Source organism: Branchiostoma belcheri, unplaced genomic scaffold (assembly GCF_001625305.1).
Source record: "Branchiostoma belcheri isolate BF01 breed outbred unplaced genomic scaffold, Haploidv18h27 scaffold215, whole genome shotgun sequence".
Classification (NCBI taxonomy): Eukaryota; Metazoa; Chordata; class Leptocardii; order Amphioxiformes; family Branchiostomatidae; genus Branchiostoma; species Branchiostoma belcheri.
This window is the reverse complement of record NW_017803658.1, coordinates 257,505-269,044: the sequence shown is the minus strand read 5'-3', so window position 1 is coordinate 269,044 and position 11,540 is coordinate 257,505. Positions and strand designations below refer to the sequence as shown.

At 40.2% G+C, this 11,540-nt stretch overlaps 1 protein-coding gene across 1 annotated transcript in view; it reads right to left on the bottom strand.

Moving 5' to 3' along the window:
• Positions 1-11,540, bottom strand: part of LOC109470009 (Fanconi anemia group D2 protein-like) — a 68,553-nt gene that overhangs the window by 48,160 nt on the left and 8,853 nt on the right. Inside the window, 6 exon segments of the mRNA XM_019768790.1 lie at positions 1,601-1,685; positions 2,989-3,113; positions 6,527-6,614; positions 6,831-6,886; positions 7,898-7,958; positions 8,539-8,589. Coding sequence (XP_019624349.1) covers positions 1,601-1,685; positions 2,989-3,113; positions 6,527-6,614; positions 6,831-6,886; positions 7,898-7,958; positions 8,539-8,589 — 466 coding nt within the window.

Below are 11,540 nucleotides of genomic sequence, written 5' to 3'. Positions count from 1 at the left end.
TAAGTAAAACAAGTCGATGCTGATGGTTGGCGTCACGGGTTCAGTTTTGCATAGAGCTCTGAAGATATCCTGTTTATTGAATATTACTATTAGGCTGAACAGCCAGTACTCTGTCACTCGTCACGCAACTCTGCACAGGACTGCTCGCACAACTATCCGTCAGTCTGTGACACACGCAGAGCTCTGCGCCAAAACAAGTCAATTCGTTGGTTGATGTCACCGTTCAGTTTTGCTTTCACCTCTTTGCGCTCCAATGAATTGACTTGTTTTGTCAGAGCAGCAATAGCCAGCTCTGCGGGCCCCTGGTACGTTACAAAGCCTAGTAGTCACATTGAACTGGCTTAAAATCCCCGGAACTCTATACAAAACTGAACCTGTGTCGACAGCCATGACGAATTGACTTGTTTTGAGCGCAGAGCGCAAAGAGGTGAAAGCAAAACTGAACGGCGACGCCAACCAATGAATTGAGTTCATTTGGCGCAGAGCTCTCCGTGTGTCCAAGGAAAGCTCCTTGGTGTGTCACAGACTGACTGACGGAGAGTTGAGCGAGCAGTCCTGTGCAGAGTTGCGTGACGAAGTCTTTATTTGTGACAGAGTACTGGCTGTTCAGCCTAATAGTAATATTCAATAAACAGGATATCTTCAGAGCTCTATACAAAACTGAACCCGTGACGCCAACCATCAGCATCAACGTGTTTTGTACTTATAGCTTTAATCACAAGGGTCTAACCAAAAATAAGCGGTGACGCCAACCAACGAAATGATTTGTTTCGGCGCAGAGCTATTGACTGCAAGCTTGAAACCGACTGAACCCGACCTGTCAGAGCAGCAATAGCCAGCTCTGCGGTACCCTGGTACGTTACAAAGCCTAGTAGTCACATTGAACTGGCTTAAAATCCCCAGAGGTCTATACAAAACTGAACCTGTGGCGCCAGCCATTACGAATTGACTTGTTTTGAGCGCAGAGCGCAAAGAGGTGAAAGTACATGTAAAACTGAACGGCGACGCCAACCAACGAATTGACTTCTTTAGGCGCAGAGCTCTGCGGGGGTATCGCGGAGCTCCTCCATGGAGGTTGCTCGTGCAGCCCCTATTGCATGTTCAAGGTACCCTTATACCGAATGTCATATCATTTGGTTGTAATACCAGGGCTCAGGATCCAAAAATCCATTTTTTGTCAAAAAATGCCCAAAAAAACCTTCATAAAAATTTTTCAAAGGCATGTTTCAAAAAAATGAAAAAAACGTCTGGGGGTATTTGCCCACTCTACCTCCATGCCAAATTTCAGGTCATTTGGCTGAATGATGGCGGAGTTGAATCCCTTTGACTGTTTGGCAGGAGGAGAAGAAGGAGAAGGAGGAGGAGAAACATGAGGGAACACAATATATTTCATCCATACCATGGTATGGACTGAAATATAAAAAGCGTACAGCTATTACTGCACACACCATACTCATGAAGGTTTGAAGAAAATGTACAGCCGATTTCACCTTTCAATGTAGGGTAGGTTTGTAAAAGGTAAGTGTGATGACAGGTACACAATGTAAATAGTATACATTTGTACATGTACCATATATCACTGATGACTCCTCTAACTAACCTCAGTCAACAGATCTGGTCGAACATTCAGGTTTGACAGAGCATCCAAAACTGCAACCATTAATTGTCTGTCATTCAACTTGTCTCTGGAAGGAAAAAGACAAATCATATTATAATGTTAATATACATGTATACTAAAAAGTACTTGGCTTGCTAAAGTTACTGCGGGACATTTCCAGATACCAATAAAACGTTGAAATCTGTTTGAATTTTAAAACAAAGGTTTCTCCAAGAGGAAGTGTAATATTTCACCATAAGACGTTGCTTGTTTATTCAAATAATATACAACAAGCAATCTGAGATTCAAACCTAAGGAGGTATTTAACACATGATCACATTGACTGATGAAAATTTTAGATATCACATTAACAGCAAGGTTAACAGTAATGCTACAAGAAAGAAATACATTGGGTGATATCACAATTATAATTCACAATACAGGAAAACTCCTCTCCCTTCTTGAAAGTAGTGTGGTATAGTGCCATCAGCTGTTGTGTAACAAATAGGTCAACGACCCCTTTGGACACTTTGCACACTTAACTGCATTCTTTAAAAACCTGTGTTTTTATCAGGGCCAGACACCCCTATGTTGAATCCCAATTACAATCTGATTGGGAAATTCCGACAGATTTCGGCATAGTCTTTCACAACAGTCCAAACCATTAGCTGTAACCACCGCCTGTCACAAGGGGTGTCCAGAGGGTGTCACAAATAGTTTATTTGGACATTCAGAAACACTGATACAATTTTTAAAAAGCCATCCGCATCATCTGGACCCCAATAGCTAAGAACCTAACAAATCTGTGCAACCTACCATGGAGTGACAGCTGTGAACACGCGACTATTTAAGTCTCTTTCCACAGGTAATCAAAGTAGATACAAGAAATCTGAGATTCCAAACCTACTGCAAGTATGTTCATGATAAATGTAAATATAAATAAATGTAAATATTAATATTTGAACCAAATGCCAATTTGTATATAGCCTAACTCTTTATGTGAAAAGTATGTAATTCAGCCACTTTATTTGGCTGCGATGTACTTTTTAAGGATCATGTTGATGTTGATCAAATAAACCAGTCATTCATTCATTCATTCATTCATGATAGCTGAGAATTCCAGACTATTACATGTATTTTCAGGTTTTACAAAAACCTCTTAATAATACATAGCCAAAGATTGGCTCCAAATATGACTGGAAATCTCTGATTTTTATATTTTTCATTGACTACGAGTAAAACAAAACTATGTTTCACAATCTTTTTTTCAAATTCTGATTTGAAGTACTAGTAGTTAACAAATATGTGAAAAAATGACATCTTCAACAGGGAAAACTTTTTAAATCTTGAAAACACATGTCTCATGCAGGGAAACCGAACTATTCCCGTACTTGAGCTGTGAGGCCAGGTTGTTGTGTTCCGTGTCCTCAATGACCTCAGGCAGGCAGGAGATGATGTCCCGCTGTATGTCCAATGTGGTGATGCCCAGCATCTCTAACATCTTGCTACAAAGAAGCTGGGGAACACATCACAATTATCATATCAACAATTAATGCTATACAATGTACTGTTGAGACCACATCAGGGAACAACAGCCAGCCTCATATGGGACATGCCTCCTCGTGCACATTACAAGACAACATTGTACCGCGAGTAACATATAAAAACCTGACAATTATTCTTGATCTGACCTGAACTTGCCAAGTGTCATGACATACACGTGATATACTCAGGCTCAAAATACCCATGTGCAACATGCAAATGCAGGTGATTTTCAAGATTTGCACGTAAAAATATTTTGAATTTTGCACGTAGAAAATACCGATATCTCATGTTTGCACTGCTGATCTCCAACATTTCATGCTGCGTTGGCATCACGCTGGGCGCACAGCAGCAATAGTGCAATTGTTTTCCAAAATGAATATCCTGGGAACGAGCTGCTCTCGTCCTCGGGTCAATTCATTCAGCTGACATGAAGGCATTACATACATTGTAGCTAAACAAGACTTCCATGACCTCATATCTTCACCAAATGATGTTAACCATTCCGACTGACAAAAATTATATTTCTAATTGATTATGAAAATAAAATCCTCATTTCATTTCCATCATGGATTATACAAGTAGTATTGATCATAATAATTATTCTCGATTCAATGACAGCCTTATTGTAACAGAAGGCTATTCTAGCATGCACTTCCTCATAAATTTAGGGGAGGGCCTAGGAAAATTTTTTTACGCTACCCCCGGACGATGGGCCCCTCCCTCCCCGGTAAATATCGTACAGTCCCTTATGCAAATGAGGTTATGATTTGAATGAATTATATGTTTATTGAGGTCATCTTCACTTAACTTCCAAATGTGGCAAGTATGAACTGCCTGGCAGTTACCACTATGAAATTACATAAATTTTCCATTATTTATGCTAATTATAGGTATTCATTTAGTGTTCCATCACAAGTGTTCCATACATGTAGGCCTACTATGGAATACAGCAGATTTATAGAAATTCCTCATTCATTATGCAAATCATGAATATGCTTCTTGAGTTATCTTGCTAAATCACACACAAACAAACGCTACTGAAAACTTAACCTTCTTGGCAGAGTTAATATTCCAATTATGGCAAGACAGGCGCAACTTGTGTGTGATGCGGGACAAAGTCCTTCAGCCGGGGGATTTGGCTCTTTCATTTAATGTTTGGTGCTATTCAGAAAAATGATGTTTTCGGATTTCCCAGCATTCATGAAAAGTTCCAGAAGAGAATTTTTTGAGAAGTTGGTAGCATGTTTTTTGCGAGCCCACAGCCCCCTACCACAGTATCACAGCCCCCTACCACAGTATCACAGCCCCCTACCACAGTATCACAGCCCCTACCACAGTATCACAGCCCCCTACCACAGTATCACAGCCCCCTACCACAGTATCACAGCCCCCTACCGCATGTACAGTATCTGTGGTGAATATAAGGAAGACACCACCGCTTCATCGTCGAGTAGGGGAGAGCGTTGCCACAGTCTGAGGCAAAAATTAGCCGTACGTTATTTTTTCTGAGCAGCATTTATTTATTTAATTTATATATCTTGCGCGATAATCAAGGTAAACAAGTATGCAAAATAAATATAACTTATTGCTCTCAGACAGGTGCCAACTGTAGTGTTTGCGAGTGGGAGGGGCGGGGGAGTCAAGTGACTAAATATTGCATAATTTTGCATATAAATTTTTCAAATTGCCAACTTTTTGCCAACTTTCAAGTTTCCACATACAATGTAGCTGAAAAGATATTTCAATCCCCATCTACATGTACAATGTTAACTGCATAGTTACTCTGCATTGTCAACAAAAATCCAAAACCTGACTGAGTATAGAAACAATTTTATATGTACAATGTACATTTCTAATTCAACCATTTGTCTCCAAATGTCAAGCAATAGTTTTGGACTTGCAAACTAACACAGACACAGTGGAGACAAACATCCCTCCAAGCCTACAAATTCTTTTCAGGAAAGCATGTGCATGCATTAAAATATACGATCACCACTGATGCAAAGTGCTGATTTAAGTTGGACTTTGAGTACCAATTTTGATCATGTCAAAGCCAACAAAATAAACCATTCATGATGAAGAAAATTAACCTGTTCTCCAACTCAAAACGAAATTAACTCACCAGAAATTTTTGACTGAATCGCTGTCTTCATCAGCTTTATGATCCAAGTGCTGTGGACACGTGACTTTTAGCCACGTGTGACGTCAGCACTGGGTCAAAGTTCGTCGGTACCCCCTCCTGTCTCACTCAACCATGACGGGGGGCGGTGCCGACTTCCGACGAACTTTGACCCAGTGCTGACGTCACATGTGGCTACAGGTCACGTGTCCACAGCAATTGGGTCATAAAGCTGATGACGACTGAGCGATTCAGTCGAAAATTTCTGGTGATTGTTGTTAATCGTTTTTGAGTTGGAGAACAGTTCAATTTTTGTCAGGTATTTTACCAACTCAGTTGAACTTTCATGCTAGTAAACCATTCTTGATTTCCCTTGCCAAGAAGGTTATGTTTTCGTTGGCGTTCGTGTGTCTGTGTGTGTGTAAACAAGATAACTCAAGAAGGCTAAGATAAATTGTCTTCGTATTTAGTAGGTGTGTAGGTCTTGATGAGAACTCAAAATGATTAGATTTTGGACCCCCTGGCAGCTTGTTATGGTACTGCAGCAGAACTTCCAGTTTTGATATCTCGTGATCTGGACATGGTAGGGTCACGAAACTTGGATGGTAGGTAGCTCTTGGGCTAGGGAAGATGTGATGTAAGTTTGGGCCCCTAGCACTTGTTCTTGAACTACTGCAGAAGCATTTGTTGAAAAATATTCGAAGGAGGATAACTCAAGGACCAATTGACGGATCATGATTTTTGGTATGTGGGTAGCTTAAGTGATGCTTGACATATTGAAATGTTCATATCTAATTTGCATAATTAATGAGGAAATTCTATAAATCTGCTACCTTCCATGATTGTGGCATGTGTAATTGTTAACAAGAACATTGGCAGATATAGGTTATGCAAATAAAGGCCTAATTTGCATAATCAATTAATGCGAAAGAAGCTGTAATTCCATAGCAACTGCAGGGAATCTTATACTTCTGGCATTTTGAAGGCGAACATCACTAAAAATAACATTCAAATCAGGCCCTCATTTGCATAATTTATGAAGAAATTCTAGATTACCCATTTTTCATAAGACTGTCATTAGGTGAATAATAAATCAATTATAATTCATGTAAATGGGGATCTTCAAATCTTGTTTTCATCATCAATGAAAAGCATTTATAATTTGTCAACATTCATCAAGGCCCAAGGGCAACATCATTTGGCAAAGGTATGAGGTCGTGGAACTCTACTTTTTCAAAGTGTTCTTTGTTCTTTAATCTCCATACCTTACTGTCAACAATCCTGTCCAGCCAGCGGAACTGGTTCAGTATGAGTCGGGGGATCTGGGCAGCTGCATTACTGTCAATCACCTGGCTGGAGGTAACGAAAAACCCAATGGACAGACTATTGTTCACTATTCAAGTTCATGCATTTTACAAATGTACCTTCATGTTCACAAGATATGCAAAAATGTGAAAAAAAGGGGAACAGGTCCATCATATTTCAGACTGTATTGTGTGTGTGTGTGTGTGTGTGTGTGTGTGTGTGATACAGTTGTACATCAATGTGTACAGAAAGAGATGAACTCACTCATCATCACCCATGAATTCTGGAAGCTTTTCCAGCAGAACAATCATGACCTTGGGCTGCACAAAGACAAAAATATTCTGATTGTTGAAACTTATGACAACAAAAATCATCATCAATCCTCAAACATTGTAGCACAAATAGTGGTGTGTACAGGTTTGCTTGAACTAGTTCCTGACTTGTAAAATGTTAAGGTTCAAGTAAAAAAAACCTGAACATCTGGAACTAGTTCCGGACTTCCCGAAAAGAAATTATGTCACAATCCCCTATTGTTCTAAACCACCTGAAATATTCAATAGTCAAAAATTTGCACTGCAAAATTAAGAAAACATTGCCATTGGGCATCGTCAAATGTCGGCCTCCGTAAATTATGTGGCCACTGCTTTGCCCAGATGTGCCCCACAAGCAACATAATATCTTGCTTCTAAACCCTGGTAGTGCAGTGTTTGCTACAAAATTTGGCAGTAAAGCTGCCCCATTTTCCATTGGGAAATGTTACCTGAGAAGTCGCTTCCATATTTTGTATATGCCCTGAACCTAAACCTGTGGACTTCAATCCGGACCTGGGCCTAAATGTGCTTTAGGTACACAGAACTAAGCATAAACCTTTATTAGTCACATGGATACATGTACCGGTACATGTATGTTGTTATGAAAAATTTACCTATAGGGTCAGGGAATTCGAAGTGCAACCCTCTGCTGTTCAGAGATCTTTCTAATCGCAAGCACATGATTTTTACGAACTCTGATTGGTAAGTTTGATATTCGATAAGGCTTCCCCGCACTTTTTCGAAATATGAGCCTAAGCCTGAAGCGGGCGAGCTCAAAGGGTCAACATGGAACATCTAAAACTACAAAGGTTGACCCAATGCTCAAACTACCCATCTGCAAACCGTGATTTTTAGGAAAAAACTGAAATTGGCAGAGATTTGCAGGCTAGAAAATTTTCGAAAAATTTGGCACCCTTGTAATAATAGAAGAAAATATATTTATCTCTGGCACTAATCATGACATTGGAATGTACTTATCACAGTCCATAATTCAGGACAATCATGTACATGTAACGTTACCTGAATTATCTCCACTCCCAGGAGAAGTCTCATTAAACAGTCCTGGTTTCCTCCACGGCAACTACAGAACACAGGACAGGAACCAGAGTAAAATAAATAAAATTGTTATTCACTGTATAGAATTTAAACAATCTATTAACAATGACACTCTTCATCAGTAAAGATGAATTTTCTTCACTGGCAAAGAGTATCAGATACACATTCAAAACATCTGTCAATAAATTTTTTTTCAATTTTCAATTTTATCCAGTTGTAAAGTCTGAATCACAATTTCATTTATCTATTACCACTAGATGACTTATCTTAACAAACATATTAGTAAAAATAGAGGGGATCAGCTTCAAGCCCCGAAGCTCGAAAACAGAATGTCCAAACCAGAAACAAACAAGGTACAGAAGATTATTATAAAGGTTGATCTGGGAAAATCAGATTGAAAAAGAGAAGAAACATTTCAAGCAATTATGGTTTTCTTCACATCGGGTGTTCATAGTCAGGAATGAGTTGTGTGTCATTGAGGGGAATGCACTCTTAATTATGCTGGTCTGAAGTGCTGTGATAAATTGTGTTTGACTGACTTTGAAACGTAGTCATTTATAAGACCATTAAGAATTTTGACGTGATAGAACAATTCAATTCCTAACCTTTCCTCACATGCTGCTGCTGGCACTGTGGCCAATAGGCTGCAACTGAATCTGCAAGGAAAACATCATGAATTATGCAATGTTCCTATCATAAATTAACTACATGTACTGTACACAACGTACATGCAAGTACAAATTGACGAACTGCATTCTGAAGCATACAGGCAGAAAGTAAGTAAGCCCTAGTCCAAGCCAATGTTATAGAAAACCACAACATAAGATTTTGGGACACCTGGCAGCTTGATAGTGTACTGTAGCTGAAATGGTTTTGATCATGATCTGGACTTGCTAGGGTAACAAATTTTGGTTGGTAATGACGAGAATTTGGACAACCTAGCAGCTTGTTCTCGAACTGCATGAGCATTTGTTGACAATATTTGAAGGTGGATAACTCAAGAACCAGTTGACGGATCATCATGATTTTTTGTATGTAGGTAGGTAGCTTAAATGATGCTCGATATAATCAAAATTACGTAAGTCTGGATCTAATTTGATGGCTGAAACACTGATGGCTGGATTAACAGTGATAATATTGTTTCATGTACATGTATACCTAAGAAAGACTGTAAGGTGAAAAACTTAAAGTGCAGACTAGGACACTCTGCCCTCTGCACATCTTACGCAATTTATTACTTATCAAGGAAGGGGAGGAGGGGAGGGGCTCGAAACTAATGGTGGTCTGATGGCCACTGACCATTAAAATTTAGCCCGGGACAACTAAAAAATCATTTTGGGACACTTTTGGGACAATCACAATAGCAAAATAATCAACATCAGAATCAATGTGGCGCTGCAATAATCAGTGGCGCTGCACCACCTTGTTCTTATCTCACCCCCCCCCCTGTTGCTTTTCAAAATTAGGGATTTATTCCACTATGTCCCTGATAAATTTGCTCGTCAGTCCCCTTTTCTTAGGCCGAGCAGCATGAATTGAGCCGCTATAATCGCATGGATTCATAATATTGTCTGCACAATCTTGTGAGTTGTCGATGAGTTGTCGATCTCGCTAAGACACAACAAAGAAAACGTTGTCATTAGGCCACACCAATTTCATTTCTTGGTTAACGGATTTGCCTGCTTCAATTTTTTTCTGATTTGCAAAAAAAAATTTCAGAATCAACTGCAAAATGCTCATATTTTGCCCTGGACAGTTGAAAACAGTCCTTTTCTTCCTAGTTCTTACAGTTATTCCATCTTTCAATGCAATGGTATCGACATTAAAAGTTCAAAATTCATTGTTTAAATTTTGAACCAGCCTGGTGTGTTGCCTTCATGGCTCCTATCGTACCATTTTTGGCCATAATAGGATGCCTACGCCTGTTTTTTACTCCGTGAAGGAGGTCAGGACCTCCGGACGGAGTGTTGTGAAGAGCTGATTTTTCATGTTTGCAGTCAAAACACTGCGAACAATCTCTTTGTGTAATCGGCGCGCAATTTTATACGCCGTCTGCGGGCATGTCCGTGTTGATGCACGAATGTGTATTTTTGCCGTTGCTGCTTTCGCAGTCAATGTAATATTGCAGATGCACCCCTACAATTACGAGGCGAATTGGAATGGTCCAGAAAAACGCGTTGTTTGGAATAGCAGTGGGGGGGTGGAACTTCATGCAGATACGGGGTGGTTTTTAAAAGTGGTTCCAGATGTTTTTGCCCATGCTTAAGAGATGGCAAGTTTTTTGGAAGATGTTCGCAGCCAAAACGCATTCTTCCGTACGTCGCATTTCTGTGTAATTTCGCATGTGGCGTGGCATTATGTCGCACGTCTTTTTATTTTTACCGTAGCTGTTTTGATATTGGAGTAAATGCTTATTTTCGAAACATCCCCATGTTTGAAATGTTTTCGCCCGTTTATGTGACCGGTAGTACTTAGTAAGTGGCGGTCAGGCTGATGGGGACGGAAATGTGGGGTGGTCAGAGGTCAACATTACGAAATGTAAATACCGATGACGTAATCCTATCGATTTCAAACTGGTCGGCTGTGGCGACCTAGTGGCGGCGTGTATTTAGTCACGTAGCAACCGGCCTGTCGTCCTAGCAACGAGCATGCTTGCCGCTTCTCTGTACACATGGCCAATATTTTTGGGTTGGGCCGCTCCATAGTGTTAGTGGAGCAGCTCTTTGTAAACATGGACAATATTTTTGAGCAACCCATCAATGTGTTCTGCCTCGTGGTCGGATGTGGTCTGGGGCTGGTAAACCGCACATACTAGTAGATCGGGTAATTTTATGATTTGCTAGTTGTAAAGGCGTCTTGTAGTATGAGCCGGTATGTGAAGAAGTAGCCTGTGTTACACAATCATGCTTTCGGCCGGATTGATGTGCAACTGTTACTAATTACAGGGACTGCGCTAATGCCGACTGGTTGCTTGGCCAGTCGCGCTGTCCTGATACACCGCGAATGTTGGGCAATATGCGAGTGTTCCCTGTAGACAGTCCCGGGAGTCATTTTTTCGCACATTCGCACATTCCAGGAGCCAAACCAAAATACGTTCATGAACCGAGTCCAAAAAACCGAAACATGAAAATCGGATGATCGGACCTGATGTACATTTCTCTTTTTGTAGATTGTACACACAATACACACATCTTTAGATAATCTGGCCATGGCAGGTAAAAAAAAGTAAGTCTGAATCATACTAGATTAGCGTAAATGCATGTTTATGCGTTCAAAACAAGAAAAGAAATTGTTTCCCGGTATTAATCTCTTGAAACACGGCGCTGAATATTGACGCAAAAATATTTCGGGCATCGCACGCCCTTCCCGTTGTTAGACTGTATGCAAATCCCGCGTTACGTGTCGGCATTTCGCATCTCTGATTGGTTGTTGCGTCTTAAGATGACTGAGCCGACGCGCGTTTAAACAATTTTTCTTTGTTCGATTTATCACACTTCACAGAGAATTGTCGCCAATGGCTACTTCTTTTTGTTGCAATATATAATACTTCACGGAGAATTGTCACCTATGGCTTCTTGTTTTGTTTTTTTTTCGCCCGCCTGCTCCA